The sequence below is a fragment of the Gymnogyps californianus genome, chromosome 11 (assembly GCF_018139145.2).
Source record: "Gymnogyps californianus isolate 813 chromosome 11, ASM1813914v2, whole genome shotgun sequence".
In the NCBI taxonomy this organism is placed as follows: Eukaryota; Metazoa; Chordata; class Aves; order Accipitriformes; family Cathartidae; genus Gymnogyps; species Gymnogyps californianus.
In genome coordinates this window covers 2949342-2968001 of record NC_059481.1, presented here as the reverse complement: position 1 = coordinate 2968001, position 18660 = coordinate 2949342, and the positions used below count along the sequence as shown (strand labels likewise).

Here is an 18660-nt window from a genome sequence, read left to right as displayed (position 1 = left end):
TCAGACAGCTCTGTACAGTCCCGGGAACAGGGATGTGCACAGGAGGGAGGGGGACGGCGAGGACCGGGATGCAGCCCCACAGCCGACACAGCTCTCTGCAGCTGCACCCCGTTGCAGGGGCTCCAGCAGTAAAAAGAGAAGGCAAAGAATCGAAGCTGGGCAATTTTGGCTGGTGTTAGCAACATGCCAACCGAAAACAAGCAGCCAAACTTCAGAAAGGCATGAGGCTTCTGCCTTGTATTAAGAAGTTTTGAATCCCTACCTCCTCTAAATCAACCCTGGAAATCAATCCCTTCCACACTCGAGGTCAGCTTCTGCCTGGCCTTTCTTAATCCCTTTAAGTCACAGCTCCTCGCTTTCCACCCGTAAATTTGGGGAGCAACACCCAGCTCCATGAGCATTTAGGTATCCCTTTAAAGGCACATTGTATTTGGGATCTCTCCATCCCATGCCAGAGAGAAGGTGGCCACCCCAGCTCTTCCCACATTCCATTTGCACCAGTATGAACTGGCACTGAAAAAACAACCCCAAACCAGGAGGGGTGTGGGGAGGGGGCAAGGGATGAGCTGCCCCCCTTCCCTCCTCCCCGGCAAGAATGCCACAGCTCTTTCCCCATCCCACTCCGCTGTGTTCAGTGGCTTGTTCCGTTCCAAGCTCGGAGGGTATTTCAGCCATTTCAGTGCTTCTAATCTCTTTGGGAACATTGCTGAGAAACACAATTTCAAGCCTCCCAAGATGTGACATGACTTGTAATTCGAGGCAGAGGTGAGAGCCTACCACCCAAGGGACAGAAAATAAACAGTCTCCGCACGCTTCGGCTCCCAGCCCTCCTCCCAACGCTCGCATTTCCAACCCAGGCACCAGAACCTTGGGCTGGGGTCCCTGGGCAGACCCCACCTTTGGCCCCACGTCCTTGCACCCAGCACCCTGGACACAGGGGGAGAGCAAAGCAAAGGCTGGGAAAGCACCCGGGTGCTGAGGAGCAAGAATTTTGGGGCACAGGGTCTGCAGGCAGGAGACGCTGGCAGCAAGGAGGGCAGAGGGCAAGGATGAAGGGCAAGCTCAGGGAGCATGTTGGGCCACAGCAGCCAGCCCCAAGCCTGGAGCTGCTGCATGGAGAAGCTGGGGAAGCCATTTCAGAGCAGCACCTGCAAAGCAAAAGGCTGCGAGGTGCATTCAGGAGTGCCATCTGCTGGCACCTGGCCCTGCTCCCCATCCTGCTGAGATCCCCCCAAAACCAGCCAGGGTGCAGGTCCCCCAGAGCAGGACCCCTCTGCAGGGACCCAGGCAGCCTCAGATCCCACCGTACCCCAAAAACCAGCCTGCCCAGCTGCAGGCAGGCTCCGATCCCCCCCCCCCCCTCTTGCCACTTCAGCTCCCGCAGCTCCACTTCAATTAATCTCTCCACAAAAAAAAATCAGTTGCAGGTTCAGATCCACGCCCGGACTCTCAGCCACACTCTCCGGCTAAGCAGCTTGCAGGAGTGCTGCTCCCCAAATTAAGCTGTCTCTCCCTGCCAGACCCAGCCCCCCAGACACCCCAGCTCCCGGGGCAGGGGCTGCCCACACCAGCACTGGGCGATGATGCTCACACACACCACCTAATTTGCCAGCGCTCAGGTGGGCGAGGCAGAAACAAGAGGAGAAATAATGCTGGCAATTAGCCTTGACATTTCTGGGGCCAAAACAAGGGGGAGGAGGAGTGGGAAACAAATCAGAGACACTAAATCTCCGCACCAGGCAAATCCAATTAAGCATCCCAAATTCCATTCTTTTAAAAAAAAAATCCATCATTGATTTTACTGGAGAACACAATGCTTTTGCAGATCTGTGGACGGGTGCCAGCCCTCCCAGCGCCTGGGGATTTGTCCCCTCGAGCCCCCCCCGTGAGGGTCACCCCCGCCGGGAGAGGCGTAGAAGGGATGCGGATACCATGGGGCAGCGAGCAGGAAGGAGCCGGCCGCGTTGGCACACGTGCCTTTGTGTTTCGCAAACAGAGGAGGAGATAATAGCCACGCTGCGATCCTGCAAACTTTCATTACCACACCAGCGTCACCGGCAATGCTCTGCTCACAGCTCGGATGTTAATTGCGAGATTCCTCCGCATTTGTTAACGTAGCAGCGCATGGAGCTCCCCAGCTTTTTGGCTGGGGGATGGTTTCATTATCATTTCCTATATGTTAGCTTTAAATCCCCAATAATCCCACACAACTGGAGCCCATTCCAAGTGAGCAGCAAAATCCAATTTAGGATCCTATTCTCTCTGGCTGTGTAACCAGAGCCTACTTCTTGCGGGCACAAAAATCCAATTCAGCTTCTTTGCCTCTCAACAGCTGCCCCCGTGAGACTCGCCCAGATGAAAAAAAAACCCACAAAAGCCAGATCCGGAGGTGAGCCAAGCCAACCCGAGCTGGCTGGCACTCGGGAAAGCTGGCTGCGGGGCTGCAGGCAGCTCTGCCCCGCTCCCGCTGCTGGCTCTCTGCTCCCAGAGCTCTTGCAGGGTGTTATCAGCAGGCAGGTCCTCTCACACGGTGACCCAGCTCCACTCGCCACGCATCCCCGTGCCCGGCTCTGCAGGCTGCTCCATACCCGACTCCATCACAGCCCAGGCAAGGATGCGCCAACACAACACATGTCAGCACTTAGGAGCTTTCTAACAGCCAGAGCCACTAACAAGATACAATTAGCTTGCACAGCACTCGGGCCAGTGGCTGGGACATCTCCCAGATGAGTTGCTGTCGTCGGGAGCCAGGATAGCCCTCGGCTCTGGGGAGCAGGGGGCTCCTAATGCCACAGGCACCCCAGTCCACACTGTCCTGGGCAGTACCTTCCAGGGGAGCCTTTCACCAGGGCTCTGCTGTAATTTCATGGAGCTAAGTACAGATCAGCATCCAGCTCTTCGGCTTTTTCCAGCTATTACCTCCCTTTCGCACCGGTTCGCTGTCGCATTGGGTAGCACGGGTCCGGCATGTCGTGAGCAAGGGTGAGGAGGGTTGGGGAGCCTCACACGCCCTCAAAGCCCTCTGGTGAGCCAGCAGTCCCCAGACCTCTCCCAGGATGGTGTGTGACTTTCAAATCATACATCACCAGCTGCAAAATACTCTGTATTCCACATGCAAGGTCTAGAAATAAGTAGCCCTGGCTGGCTCTGAGCAGACCTCCTGCCTGCCCCTGCCATGCCTTGGGTGGTAGCCCCAAACCCTGCCCCACATCTTGGGGTACAGCTGCAGCATCCCCCTGCCCTGAGGCTTTGTGAAAACCATCGTCCAAAGGATCCCAGTTTCCAGCCATCCCAGCAATCGTCTCCCCAGGTACTTTCCAGGTAACACTTCCCCCCCCCCCCTTAATGCCTATTCCCAAGGCAGTTTAGTCCTCCCAGTGCTTCTTTCCTATTCTTATTTAATTCCCATTAATCCCTATTAACCACACGGCATTCAGAAGTCACTCCAGCACAGACTATTTAAAGAAGATTCCCCGATTTAATGACTTAACCTGCGCGAGTACCAGCCCTGCTGCCAGAGGATGCTGCCGCAGGGCTCCTGCTCCCTGCACCCCGGGGCTGGAGCCATGCTGGAGAATCAGGGGCAGGGGGTCAGTAACAGCACCCACGAAACCAGAACTCAGGCAAGACACACTGAGCTTTCAACGTGTTTAAAATTCCCAGTCCCCTGAATCCCCCTCCTGGGCTTCTGGACTGGCTTTCAGCCACTTTCTTGCTAGAGCTGGTAGGAAAGGGTTTTGTCCCCGAAAAGGACTGCTCTCCTCAGGGGGCTGTGTTGCAAAGACACAGAGATGGCCAGGAAGGGCTGTGAGGAGAGGGTGGGAGTCAAACCCATCACACCAGAAAGCACCGAGTGGATTCGGTCTTTGTGGCTTGCTTCATTTTTTGTCTTTAGATGTTGTACTGCAAACTCACATTTCCCAGGCAAAAAGTCTTTTGAACCAACTCTCCCCCATTTTGTCTGCTTACAAATCACCAAAATGGGACATTCCTGAGCATTTCTGAATGCCTGCTTTCAAACTGGGGAGATTTATCAAGTCTGACCTTCCCCACATGCACTTGCCGTTTGACAAAGGAGCAGTTTCCAACAACAACAAAAAAAACCCCACCACACGACAAGGCTACTCCAAAAATCCATCCTCATAGCTGAGACGCAGCCCACTCTCTCCTCCTTTCAACATCACTGCCAGCCAGCTCATCCTTTCCTCCTCCTGCCTTACTCTTCCTCCTCCAACTTGTGTTCTTCCTCTGTGGTTAATCTCCCCCAGGTCTGGGCTGGATGGGGACCATCCGCATCCAGCAGGAAACCTGATTTCTTGGTCCTTTCTCCGCACGCATCCTGGAAGCCTTGGCTTACGCAGGAAAGTCTTCTGGGATGCGCCTGGCCCCATTTAGCAAGCTAGAAAATAAAAATAATGATTATCTGTGCAAAAATTAAATTTGATGTATCTCCCTAACAGCATGTGGAATGAGCAAAATCAGTAAGGATAGGGAATTTTCATCTGTTTAAAGAAACAGCATGGGGAAGGGGATGCAGGATTGTGTGCATCCCAGCAGGGCTGTGGGAAGCAGGTACAGCTCCAGAACTGGGGGCTCTGCTGGGGGGGTAGGAGAGGATGGGGACCCATGGGTGCCAGGTCAGCTGGAGAGAGCAAGTAGGAGTGGGGGGATGAGGGACACTGGCTGGAGAAGGCTGAGGAGGTGACGGAGGGGCTGAAGTCAGCCCATGCCTCAGGGATGGGGGCTCTTCTCTCATCCCAAACATTTTTCCCCCCCATTTCCTTCTCCAACCAGTCAATCTCTTTCCTGGCTTTGCTCTTCTGAAAAATATTATCCCTTTTCTGTCATCTCTATTTCCCTCTCTCTATCCTGCTCCAGCCTCAGTCAGACCCAAGAAGCCCAGGCATACACCCAAGTGCGCTCGGCGAGGGGTTTCACCAAGCAGCAGCAACGCATCGAGCAGAAACACGCAACAGAGGCCGGTTTTTTTCAGGGAAACAGCTCTATTTGTGCCGTGTCAGCGGCTGACAGTTTTCCAGGGGCTCGGCAGCGCTGCCAGAGCTGCCGGTGGGCGGCAGGATCCTGGTGGGAGGCGAGCCTGACCCGGGGCTGCTGAGCTGCCACTCTCCCTGACATTTTTTATGTTATTCTTATTATCCCCAGCTCTGTAACGCACCCGCCACCCGCTGCCTGCCGAACCACTTCTCTCCAGCACGTTACACCCTTCCCATCAGGGGTCTGGGTTTATTATGGCTATATTCCTCACGGCTGCTTGGTTTTTTCCCCCTCTGCCCAGTGGGGAGCTAAGAAGGAATGGGGGCACAAGAGGCACCTCCTGAAAATCGCTGCCATCATTGCAGCATCTATCCGTGCCCAGAGAGCAGCTCTTCCACATCTCGTGAGCATCACCTGCACCGACACCACCAGTTTCAGCGAGGCTCCGTGCACACTTACTGGGTGCACCAGTCCTACCAGCATCTCTCTGCTCACAGCACGTCCTTGGTTTCACCAGTATTTGAAGCTTGAAGAGGCTCTAGATGCCTCGGGAGTATTTTTCATGGGTAAACAGACCCTTTTACCTCCGTGTCACTGGCTCAGCTCCAGCCTTGGGTCAATAGAGACAGAAAGTCATTGCCAACTGATGAATGCCTGCCAGGGAACAAGGCATTGGTCTCAGTCTAGTTATGAGGAGACAGATGTCCACATCGCAGCCGCTCCTGTCACAACCACTGCTAACCAGCAGCCTCCACCAAGGGGAGAAGATTTCCTTGCCATGAAGAAAAATCCGAGTGCCCAAAGGTACGAGTATTTCTGGGACCATCTTCTCCATTGCCTTGTGCCTTCAACAGAACAAAGCCAGCAGCTGGTTTCCTTCAAGTCAATGCTGGCGTCCCACCAGCACAACATGACCAGGATCCTCCGCATCACCACTTTCTGCTGGGAATCAGCCCTGGCTGGGGCAGGGGGTGTTCAGAGAAGCCCTGCCTGGTTTGGAGAGAAACATATCATCTCCAGGACCTCTCCTTGCCTCTTTCCACAGATGCTATATTTATGGAAAAAAGTCAAAACCCACTGAATCATGGCCTTAGTACAAGATCAGAAATATTCAGACTTCAAGGTTTGCAGTAACATTTCCAACTCTCACATTTAGATGTTTAAGAAGCCCAAGGGTGAGCATATGCTGGGCTTCACAGTTGATAGTCATCCTTCATTTCTGCAGTCTAGAAACTGGTGCACATCTTTGTAGACCAATACAGCTCATGGAAGCTCCAACATTTCACCCTCCAGAAGGAAAAGCTAGTGATCTGAGCAAAAACCAGCCTGCAAATATCTCCCTCTTGTGTTAGTTGTGTGTGGACACCAAAGAGCCCCCAGATGCTACTAAAGAGACAGTTGCTGCCCCAAAAGTCCCATCTTTGACCCTGGATGTACGGGGCCTCCTTACTGCAGGACTTGGGTCCTCTAGCACTTGTCCATGTGCCCCACTTGTCCTCTGCGGGAACTGCACTGGAGAGGAGGTGGTGATGGAGAAACACCAGGAGAGAAGCCAGCAGGTGATGGGCAAGGTGGGGATAGTGGCCCAGAGGGGAAGGGGATGGAAACACAAGTATGTCCTCAAGGAGCCACCACAGCCAGCCTTGCTCTGTGGAGCCCAGGGAGGAGACAGCCCCTCTCTGCCACACGTCCAGGGGGACAGATTGTGTCAGAAATAAGGCCCTCGTTACTATGGTGATTAACATTGCCTTGCAAATACAGTCGTGTGCTACAAGATGGCTCTGACAGCCGTGGGTGAGCAGGCAGGCAAGAGACAGTATCAACGGTCCCAGCCGCCCCGAGCCACCGCGATGGGGACAATGCAGGAGACCTCCAGCAGCATCCTTCCTCCAGCCCCCAAAGTGACATGGCTCAGAGGCTCCAGCTGACAGGCAGGTTTAATTGAATGTTTCTCCCTTTACATTTCCCTTTCCAGCAAATAAAACCGGAGTAAGATAAAAATATATGATGCTTAAAGGGGACACTGCCAAGGAATTTTTATCGGTTTTAATTTGCGTTTTACTCTTCGTTTGTTTGCAGCACAGCTCTCCATGGCTGCAAAATAGCATTTTTTTTTTTCCCCTTCCTGAGTTTTGTCATGTTTCCAGCTGGCAGCTAGTGACTGGGGCCTCTTATCCCACCGCTGTCCCCTGCACAAAGCACAAAGGCCGGCTGGGCTGCTCCCATGCACACAGAGCAAGGTGCAGGTAACCCCTGCAAGTTGCAGCAGGGTGATGTTGTTTGTCCCACCCTTGTGATTATTATTGCAAACCTGAAGGCTTAATTTATACCCTGGCTCCTGGAATTAACAGCTGGAAGGAGAATATTAGCTTTTGGTTAAAAGCCCCAATGCTTGAGAGATGCCAGCTACTCTGCCCCATAAATTTTGACAGAATTTATTGCTCTCAGCCCCATCAGGACCCGAAGGTGGAAGTCACAGGCACTGGTTTCCTTCTCAGGACAAACTAATGCCAAGATAGAAATAGTCTAGAAGTCTCCACAACCTTTACCTACACCACCAGGACAAGCCCAATTTCCCTCCTCCCTGCCCAGCCCCTGCTAATTTCCCCAGCCGCCGTGATAAATGACTGTGCTGGCAAAGTGACATCTTTCTAATCTGCTCCAAGACAGATGGGTCCCGCTGCAGGGAGAGAAATCCCCCAGGGAAGCCTGACTGGGAGGGAAACCACAGCACCAGGAGCTGGGGTGATGGGAGGGGGGTCATTGCATCTTCCTCTGCTTATTCATTCCCACCCACCATTAAAGCTTTGGGGGCTTCAGGGTTTGTGTGAAGGAAAAGAAAAGGGAGCACGGGGAATTGGGTCCCTGGTCAGGTGTCCTCTCCACTGCGAGCACCATGAGTCTGGCCGGGGATGGGGAGATGGAGCACAAGCATCTTACCCTGCCAGCTCAGTGCACACAGAGAAACAGCCACCTTCCCAGTAAAGATGCCATCTCCATCTTTCTCCGAGAAGCTGGCTGGAGAGGGGCAGCTCCTGGTGCCTCTCACACCACAAGCTCAGTGAGCACCAGCTGAAGCGGCAGATGGGGCTTTCCAGGGTCAAGGCACAAAAGGCTTCATGCTGCCGCTGTTTCGGTGCGTGTTCCTGGCAGTCTGCAAACACATGCTTAGGAGGGAAGGTCGCTGCAGGTAGACACCTGCCCGGTCTGTTTTGGTGACACCAAAGACAGACAACAAGAGGCCAAGCAGCAGGAAGGCTGTTTGGGAAGAAAAACAGCACATGATAGCAAAAATAGGGATTTGGATGGACACAGAAGGTTCATGTCTCTTCTTTTTAACTGATCTCCCCTGGGGGAAGCTGGTACCAATGCCTGCAAGGTGGAGGAGCCACAAGGGCACCTGCATCAAGAGCAGAGACAGGAGGGACCCTGAGGGCTCCAGGGCTGCTCGTCACCCACGCCTGGGAGTCACAGCAGGGTCTGGCAACGGGCTGCCCTCGGACCTGGCTGCCTGTCCCACATGGCTCCATCCCAATTGTTTCTCCCGGTCAAAGTTTCACCCCTTGTTCCTCCCAATCGCCTTAGTTCTCCATTGAGTACCCTCCCCACCCCAGCCCCCAGCAGATGCATCCCCACAACAGCCCCAGCACTCGCTCCTGCATGGCTCAGCTCTGCAGAAAGGACACTTCACCCCTCACCAGGACACTGTCCTGGCTGGGATGGGCTGCCAGGGACAAGCCCTCCATCATCAGGCCACCTCCCCCCTTTTCCCTATGGGGCAGCCCTACATCCCAACGTAAACATGCTCATCCCACCCTCCCCAGCCACCTGTCCCACCTCCAGCCACCACCAGTAGCCAGAAACTACTGGAAGACCAGCCCAGCACACCAGGACCCCCAGACCTAAACCACCCTCTGACTTTCCTCCTGGCTGAAGCAGAGGTGGGCTGGAGCCCGGGCAGCCCCCCTGCTTGCTCAAGAGATGGAGAGCAACAGAGGCACCAGGAGCCCTGGGCTTACAAGGACCCTCCCTGGAGCAGGCTGGATCTGCCAGAGCTGTTCCCATTCCCCCTCCCCATTTCCCAGGGGGGTTTGCTGCAGGGCAGTAGCCAGGCAGCACCGGGGTGGCTCCAGGCCCTTCATTCACACTAGTTTGGAGGGAAGACCCCTCCCAAATCGGTACCGGTGCCAGACCAGGAGTGGGGAGGGATCAGCCCCCGGGGTGCCCACCTCTGCTTAGCCCCAGGAGAGACAACGGCCCGGGCTGGCAGCGGAGCCCTGCATGTCCCCTGCCCGTCCCAAAGGCCCCCCCCCCGGAGCAAGGGCAGCCCTCGGAGCAGGACTCCTTCCCAGGCGAGGGGTGAGCATTCCCGGCCCGGCAGTGGGGGCTCGCACCCGGCCGCCCCCCGCCCCGGGAGCCCCCGGCCCCCCCCCGGCCGGGGCCGGCCAGCGCGGTGCGCTGGTGCCATCTCCTGGGCTGCCGCCGCTGGCTGCGGCTGCCCGCTGCCTGCCCGCGCTCCTGCCCGCTGCCGAGCGGGGTAACCCCTGCGGGACCCCACAGCCCCCGCGAGACCGGGACAGCACGAACACATGCTGCTCCAGCCTTCCTCCCGCACCGGCACTGCCAGCATCTTCCTCACCTCCCACCCTGCCCTGAAGCTCACCCTGCTCCCAGCACCAGCCAGAGCCCTGCCGGCCCAAGCTACCCCATGCCAGAGCCTGCCATGGGCTTGGGCTGGTTTTAGTGGGCTTTAGGTCTAGCTGGTGCTTGGTGAGAACGAGCATTTCTTCAAGCAGGCACTATCACAAGCTCCCTGAGACCAAGCCCAGCTCTGTCACAGCCCAGTTAGATCCTGAGACCTTGCTGGACACCTGAAGTCAGCCTGAGTAGCCAGCACAGCTCACCACCGGTCCCCTGGGTGCTAAAAGGGCTTGCTCCAGCCCTCCCTGTGCCCTCAGAGGATTCCCTGCTCACACAGCAGGGAACTCACTCCTTGAAAAATACATCAGTCAAAATTTCTCTAGTGTTAAAAGCCAGTTCCTCTATCTGACAAGCCCTGGAGAAGCCGGTGAGCCTGCTGGCTCCAAATCACAGCTCAGTTCCTCTTCCAAAACACCCTAAATCCAGGCTAAAAATAAATGGGCTTTATTGATTTCCTTTTTTAAACTAACACTGGGGAGTGATGTGTTCAGTTCTCAAGGAAGAGCAAAGGGTATTAGTCACAGAGAAGTACAGTCACAGCGCTCTGAACCCCCCAGGGGGGCAAATAAATCCCATCTCACACCAAGCCCCTTGCACAAGGCCTGGAGAAAGCAGCAGGAGAGCTGTGGGTCTGGCCCACAGGGGTTAGCCCACAGTCCAGTGTGGCTGCAAGACCCCAGCACAGAGGTAGTCCCCCAGCACTGCCCAGGGTCACCCCAGCAGGTTGCTTTTTTAGGACTTAAAACCTCATCCCTACGCAGAGGCTGCATGGGATGTGCCCAGGTGGGAACACCCCAAAGCAGCACCAAGTCAACAGAGAGGAGATGTTTGCTCACCGTGCTGCAGACACATCCTGATCCCCATCCTGGTCCTCAGAGGGCAAGTCACTGCAGGCAAGGGGAGCCCCCGCGCTGGGCGAGGCAGGCAGCTGGGTAAGGGATGCAGCCCCCCTGCCCAGGGGCCGGCTGCTCTGCCAGAGCAGGCAGGGCTGAGGGCAGCAGGCAGGGCCAGCAACAGCAGGCAGCATCAGCCCCATACCACAGCACATCCCTGGTGAAGAGGAGCAAGGGCTGAAGGCACCTGAGCTTAAATGCAGCCCGGTGGGAAGGGCGGAGGGTGTGGGTGGGAGCCCGGCTGGGGCTTGTCAGGGCAATTAGCACTCAGGGCCCTGAAACTCTGCAAAAAACTGTTTGTCTCCTTAAAGTAACAGCATCACGAGTCTCTGCCAGACGCAGACTGTTTTGTTGGTCGTTGCAAAGAGACAAGAGAAAGGCTTGGGAGGACGCGGGGCTGCGCTCCTCCTGCCTAATGCAGCAGCCCCAGCTCCCCACAGCATCCCCAACTCCCTGCAGCATCCCCAACTCCCCACAGCATCCTCTTCCTCCTTGAGCTCATTCCCCCGAGACAGGGCACGCCGGACATACCGAACAAACCCCGTGACATCTCTCTCTACTCCCCTGGGTGAGCCCAAGCACAGAGACATTGCGCATCTGCCCAGCTGTTTCAAACCACAGTCACAAGGTTCGCATCGCTTTCTCCCTGAGCAAGCAGAGAGAAAAGCTCCCCGAGGTGACCGCTGTCTGCACGGCACGTACGTGTCGAGGCAGGAGAGGCTCCAGCCTGGCTGAAACAGCACCTAGCTGATGTCCCTGCTCCTGGGGGAATGGGCGCATGGCCAAGGCTGGGGACCCACCATCCCAGGCCAGATCCACCTGGCACCTCTAGCCAGGGCATTGCTTTGGCCAGGTCGGATCCAAAGGCTTTGCTTTGTTTCCTATTAAAATCCCTCCAGCACTTGGGAAGGCAGATGCTGAGAAGCTAAATCCCAGCAGCATTCATGAATGCGCTCCCTCCTGCCAGCACCGGATGGGATATTCCTTCCAGACGCTCACGGCGCGCTCCAAGCACGCTTGCTGCTCTCCTCCCTCGGACGGACTCGCTTTTCCAGCTGCAGCCCCTCACAGCCATCGGGAACCCCCATCCTTGCTCTGCGGGCGGCCAACCCCCTCCTCTGCCGGCGGTGGGTGGCAGGGTGGGAGCCTGGGGCTGGTGCAAAGCCCAGCCAGGGTGCAGGACGTTGTGTTGGGGGGAAAAGCCAAGCACAGAAGCTGAGCTCTGCTTATTAAAGGGTGCGTGGGGTGTCTCTTCCCCACAGGTGAATGCCGGCATCCCGCTGCTCTGAATCGCTCGAGTCTCAAACAGAGCAGGCAGTGGGGTTGGAAGGGCTCCCCGGAGATTTAGCTCATCCTGGGTTATTCGCACAGAGGCCGCAGGACACACGAGACAGCAAAAGGCAGCCCATGAAATAGATGCCACAGACAGCTTTGCCCGCACCAAGCAAACAGGGCACGTTGCTATCCAGGGAAAGGGCTCCCGGCTTGGCCAGCCCACGCTGGGCTCACACGCAGCAGACGAAGTGGGGCTTCCACAAGAGACAGGGTGGCCGACAGGTGCCTGGCAGCCCTCCGCACCTCCATCCACACCGGCTGCCCTGGAAACACATCCTAAATAAAAGCTGGGCTTGGATAAATAAATGCGTCTGGAGGCCGGCGGGCCAGCCAGCATTGAGAGGAGGCAGGGGAGCAGCCCTGCGCCTGGAGGGATGGAGGCTGTGGCCGCCTCAAACACCAGCCCGCCAAGCTGTTGGGGAAGGAAAGAATTTAACTTTTCTTATTTTTCCCCCAGCCCACCTCAAAACACCCCCCGGCAGGCTCCCCGAGCCCGCAGCCCCCTGCCCACCCCGGCAGCCGAGTTTCCCCGCAGTGGGCACCCACCAAAGAGCGAGTGCAGCTCCCCGCTGCCTGCAAATGGAGGTGGGGGCACCCAGGTATCGGCTCCCCGTGCCGGCAGCGGGCAAGCCCCAGTTGGAGCTGCCTTTGGGGGGCAAAGCGTGCGGGTCCCTCCCCAGCAGCGCCGGCACTGGAGCGGATTTCGGTGCAGAGTCAGGCTGCCAGCCCTGCCCGAGCGCCCGGAGAGCAAAGGCACCGCTCCATGCTGGCTCTGCCCCTCTGCCGCTCGGCCAGATGTTGGCTCGGAAAGGGAAAAACAAATCTCCAGCTGCCGCCAGGGCCTGGCTGAGGGACAGCAAATGTGCTGGCCAGACGCGGGGCATGGGGCTGCGCTCGGGGGCTCCGGCGAGGGGGGCGGCTGAAGCAGCCTGCGGCAGGAGCACCCGGGCTGCCGCGGGGACTCGGTGGGGACATTTCTCCGGGTAACACATGAGGTTTCAACCAGAGGTTGTAATTTCCTTGTTGGAGGGGAAAAAAATAATAATAATAGTAAAAAAAAGCAGTGAAGGTTTTACTCTGTCCTCGCCACGGCCAGGTTTGTCTCTGATATTTTCCCACCAGCCTCCTCCCGTTCAGTGCCGGGTGACACTGAAGCCGGCGCGGCCAGCAAGTGGAAATCTCTGCTGCCGCAGGCGGGTGTCCTGCTGCTGGAGCTGGGAAACCCCCACCTGCAGAGGCAGGAGCCGGCCAGCGAGCATCCCCGAGGTGGAGGATGCTCAGGGTGCTTGGAGCTGTCTTGTCCTTGTTCAAGCCGCACTTGCTGCCCTTGCCCAAGGCTGATGTTCCTCTGGCAAACAGTGGTTTGTCCCCGGTGCTGCAGGGAGCAAAGCAAGCCTGGGGACAGGGAGCCAGGAGCAAACCCAGAGATGCTTGCTGGTGGGTTGGAGGTGGTCCTGGTGGGTTGGAGATGGTCCTGGTGCATCCTTCCAGAGAGGGGAGTGGGACCTCCTGTGCCAAGTGGGCAGGAGAGGAGTGGACGCGTTCAGCCTGCCTGTTACACATGAATAATGATGGAGACAGTCGAGATCAAACATCCACCCGAAGGGCCAAGCCCTGCACGCCTCTATCCCTCAATCAGCCCTTAACAAGGCAAAGAGAGGGGGACCGCTGAGGACAGACAGAAAGGAAAGCCACACAGAGGTCCTCAGTAGAGCCCAAGATAAAGAGCAGGAAAGGGAACACTTGGCAAAATTGAATCTGTACAAATCAGCAAGTCTGGATAATATGTAACCCCCAGACTAAATAGAATTAGCTAATGAACTTACTGAGCCCCTGACAATTACTCATAAAAAGTTACTGAGAAAACAGCACATCCCAGGTTTATTTAACGTCTTTATTAATGATCTGAAAGCAAGAGTAAACAACAAATTAATTATGTTTGCAGATGACTGTAAGCTGGAAGGTGTTGCAAACACTGACAAAGACAGCAAAGTCACACCAAGGGCCCTAAAGAGGTTAGAAATAAACCAGCAGGAACCAGGCCGCACGTAATCCATCAGTGAAACACAGCGCGGGGGAAAAAGGACCTGAAATACAGACACCCAAGAGGAAGGAGGGGCGTGCTGTGCAAGATCCAAGCAGGAGGCCAGGAGCAGCTTTGCAGGGGGATGGAGAGATGGGAGACGAGCTACACCGTGAGCAGGGAGAGCCCCGAAACACGCCGGGGCTCTGGAGGCGAGGAGCAGGGACCCAGGCTGGGCGGGATGCTGCATCTCCGAAAGGTTGTGACCTCGTCCCGAGCACGTGTGGCACCAGCTTTGCACCGGGGGGAGAAGCTGGAAAGCTCTTTTCCCAGTGCCATGCTAGCACGGTTGGACTGTTATGAACCCCGAGGGCTGAGGATCATCCCGATTGCCTTTAGTCCTGCTGAGAGAGGTGCGAGGTTTGGAGAGCTACTTTGGCAGGCGGCAGGGAAGGTGGCACAGTGGAAGGCAGTCAGGCTCGCCGGGGAATACAGCCGGGGATGGATAACACGGCTTCGGGACCAAGCCACTCATCTGGGTCTACATGAACACCAGGACCTGGTTTTGCTCTCCCAAGAAGTGCCTCGTGCTGGGGAGAGCCATGGATGCCCCGCTTCGCCCGGAGCAGGCGGTGCCTCCAGAGCCACCCGTCACACCCTATGTCGGGCTCCTTCCCCCCTCGGCGGAGGCGGCGGCCGCTCCTCCCTCGCCTCGCCCCGGCGGGAACAAGGGCGCTTTGAGCGGCGGGTGGGCGGCGGGCAGGGGCCTCTAGCCCTTTAAGAGAGAAAATTGACTTTGTAATCTGAGCAAATTCCTCCTTTCTGACAGGCGGGAGAAGTTACGGGTCCCTCCCTCGCTCCGCTTTATTAAATATAGTAGTAGCAGCAGCCCTCGCCTGGAAGCAGGCGCTGGCGGAGGCTGTGCCGTGCCCGGAGCCCAAGCCACTGCTCCAGCCCCAGGGGACACCATGGGTGCCCAAGGTGGCATTGCCACGCTGCTGCTGCTGCTGCCGCTGCTGGCCTGCCAGCCCCAGCCCCTCCACGCGGGACCCCCGGCCGGAGGTAAGCCCTGTCCTGCCAGCCCACCCGAGGGATGGAGCGGTGAGAAACCCGGGGGGATAAGGCTCAGCTTCGGGTGCGCGGGGTGGGCTGGGAGGGATGGGGACCTAGTGGGGAGCAGTGTGGGCACCCATGGGTGCAGGCTGTCCCTTCCCGAGGTGCGGGGAGCCTGTCGCCAAGCTGGCAGGAGCAAGGAGAGGCAGCTGCCTGTTTTCGGGCAGGGTGTTTGGGCCAGGGTACCCTGCGGGGAAAGCCAAGGGAGGGAGTGGGGCTACTCACCCACCATGGCTTTCAGGGTGCTGGGTACCCCGGCTGTGTGATGCTTTCCCCAGGGGCACATGCAAACGTGGTGCTGGGTGGGATGGGGCTCGCTCCCCGCACACATGCAGGAGCTGCAGGGCTTTGGTCTGTGCTGTGGGCAGCCCGCAGGAGAAGGGCACCTTCCCTGCTCTGCCAAAGCCCTGTGCCGTGGGGATGGAGCACGGGCACGTCCTGCAGCCCGGGTAGGGAGAGCCAGCCCTCCCTGCCCATGTTTGGCCTTGCCACAGTAGCTGTCTGCGAGGGCAGCCCCTCTCATCCGAGGAGCCAGGGCTTGGACAGTGCCGGTGGGAAGGACGGAGCTGGACAGCATTTGCCAGGGTGTGTGTTACCTCCCGGCTCTGCTCCGTCCGTCTGTCCTGTGCACCCGGGGTGGCTGGGTGCATGGGGCGAGGGGCTCACCTCTCCTGCTGGCACAGCCCCAGAGGGGTGCAGGATCACCCCTCGTGTGATGGGGCACCAGGGACCATCCGGGGCTGAGGGTCTCCCCCAGGAGAAGGAGCCACGGTGCCGCAGGACGGGCTGGCCCCAGGCAGCGGGGAGGGCAGGGGACGCTGGCTGCTGCACAGGGACAGAGCCGGGCAGAGGGGTTACTGCAGGGCACAGGCTGGGCGGGGAGCACAGCGGGTGATTTATATCCAGTTTTCCCCAAGAAGCGGCCAGGTTTGACCACACAGCTCTTGGCACGGCGGTGTGCCCTGCCTCAGCATCCCAACGGCAATCCCGCAGCCCTGGTCCCACCCTGTGCCTCCTCCCTGCGCCTTCTGCCTCCTGCTCCCTCCCCTGCACCGAGATGCTTGTACCTGCAATGGTCCGAGCCTCAGCAGGCTCTGTGGGGTCTGGACATGGGTCTCATCCTGCTTGGGACAGGTCTGCGCCTTACCATGACCCTCCAAGCTGTGCTCAGGGTCTAACCGACCATTTGCACTGGGTCAGCGGCATCTGCAGCTTCAGAAGTGAAGGGAATTGAAAAAGCACTTTTTTTCCCCTAACTCACCCAAAAAATAATATAACATCTCACTGAGCAGTTTCTCTTCCCCAAACCTCCCCCCGGGCACCGGGGCTCCGACCAGCGGTGGGGCAGGAGCTTGCTCCAAGCAGTTTCCAGAGGAGTTACTGACCACCTCTGGTCTTTTGCTCCCCAACCATCTTCTGCGTCTGAGCCTGTGTCGGTGTGAGGAGGAGGAGGAGGATGATCCCAGAGCCCAGCCTTGTGACCCTCGACACCTGCAACATCCCTGCAGGTCCCTTGTTGTCCCCGTTCCCTCCCCAGCGAGCAGGTGGCTGCCGGGACACGCTCCTCTCCTTCCCTCCGGGCTCGTTCCTTCTTTTTTTTCCATGCACCAAAATATGAGGATGCCTGGCAAGCCAAGTGGAAAAAAAATCCCTTTTGTTAATGAACAAAGTGATCTTCTTCCTTCCAGCCCTGACCTTTCCGTCCCGGGCAGGGATTTCACCACACAGAACCATTGCCCGCTCGGGTGTCCAGGATGGCTCCCGGGGCTGCCCTGGCACTCCCGAGCTCTTTCATGGTGAATGGGCTGGAGCAGCCCCAAAAACCAGCACGTGGCTTTCACTGGCCCCTGCCAACCCCCCCAGATTCGCCCCAGGTAACACCACGCGTGGCCGGGGAACAGCTCCAGGGATCAATGGGCATCCACCTGGCATGGACCCACGAGGCTGGGAAAGGAAAGGGGTTTTACACCCATTTTCTGATGCTGGGGACTATTTCTGCACGCGGCCGAAGCAGCTGTGCCAGCCGCAACCCCGGGTCTGGGCACCGGCTTCCCGCAAGCTCCTTCCCCTTGGGAGCATCCCTGCTGAGACCACCAGCGCCCGTGCCAGGCGTTCCCATGGGCTGCCTGCTCTGGGACACCCCTCCATCCCCATCAGGGAGAGCCGCTCCAGCCATCAGCAGCGTGCCGGGCACGGGGCTGGGGGCAGACTTGTTTTTAGGGGTGAAGCCTGTGTTTCGCCTTGCCTCCAAGCCCAGGTTCAGGGGCTCAGGCTTTCTGCCCAGCCCAAAATGGAAAGAGTCACCATGTACATCAACAAATACAAGATTATACCAAAAAGAAAAAACACTCATAAAACTTGTCCTCTTGACATCTGAGTGTGAAGCTTTAGTAAACTGTTTTTAGACATCCTGGCTCTCCTCCAGTTCCCAGTGAGGTCACCTTCAGGCTGAGCTCCCCCTTCCCCAAAAACCCTCTCGCCGGGGGTTTGTAACAAGGAGGGATGCGGGGAGAAGAAGGAATCGGATGCATAGGGTCCCTGTGAACAGCGGTCACCCCGAGCTTCCAGCAAGGGGGTGCCAAAAATGCAACCCCCAAGTCTCAGGGAGACCCCCAGCAGCGGTGATGGGGGTCCCGGGGAGGCGAGCGTGACCCCGGCTTGTCCATGCCTGCCCCGTGCAGGGTACCTGCTCATGGGCAGGGAACGGTGTCTGCCCCAGGGTACCCGGCCGGGACCCCTCCTGCCTTAGCTGGGGTTATCAGCTCTAGGGAGCCGCCTCGGCTATTCCTCTCCTCCACTTTTGAAAATCCGACCAATTTATTGGAACTTTCTTTTTTGTGAATGCGCCACATGTTTTGAGGTCATAGCTCCAAGCAGCTGGAAGAGTTTCCAGCTGATGGGAAAGAACAGGAAAAAGGCTGAAAAGGAGGGAGAACGCAAACTGGTATCGTGGGAATCGGGCAGGAATAGTCTCGTCTCACTCTTATATTTAGCAACAGAGGGCTGCGGGCAAATATATAATAAGCGCATTCCTCCAAGATCGCAGGACAGGGTTAAGCTCACCCGGAGGAACTAACGTCAGGTTGAAGGCTGGACAGTAACAGGACTTAGGAGGCGGTAGGCTAATGCTGTCTGTGTGCCTAAATAAAGCTCAAAGCACAGACTGTTCGCAACAGGCGTTGGCTCAGCCCAGCCTCAGCTCCCAGGGGCTGCTCCCTCGGCCCTTTCCAGGTGTCTGGAGGAGCCGGGCTCTGGCTTGTCTCCTTTTTGGGAAGCCAGCCTCCCCAAGCGTTAGCATCACCCCCAGCCTTCAGCCGGGAAAGTCCTAGAAACTCCTCGGCTCGTGTTTGTACGCTTCCTGGGTCTTGCCTGGGCGTCCCAGGCCATTTCCACGTGCCCAAGTCACCCTAGCAGGTACAAGGCAGGTCTGCAGGCAGCGCAGCCCGGTTTGCAACCAGCCCCTTCACCACCCCGTATCTCTGAACCTCCTGGAGACACGGAGTGAGGAGGGTGCCCATTGGAGACCCCTTATTCCCAAACTAGCTCTTCCCTGAGCCATCTCCGTTGTGCCCGATGCTTGGCTGCACATTGTCATGCTGC

The 18660-nt window shown here is 57.4% G+C and overlaps 1 protein-coding gene across 1 annotated transcript in view; it reads left to right on the top strand.

Annotated features, from left to right (window-relative positions):
• Positions 1 to 14549: 14549 nt before the first annotated feature.
• CSPG4 (chondroitin sulfate proteoglycan 4) overlaps positions 14550 to 18660 on the top strand; it is a 29267-nt gene continuing 25156 nt past the window's right edge. Inside the window, exons 1-2 of the mRNA XM_050903492.1 lie at positions 14550 to 14695; positions 14963 to 15009. Of these exons, the coding sequence (XP_050759449.1) occupies positions 14550 to 14695; positions 14963 to 15009 (193 nt within the window). The remainder of the gene's footprint in view (positions 14696 to 14962; positions 15010 to 18660) is intronic.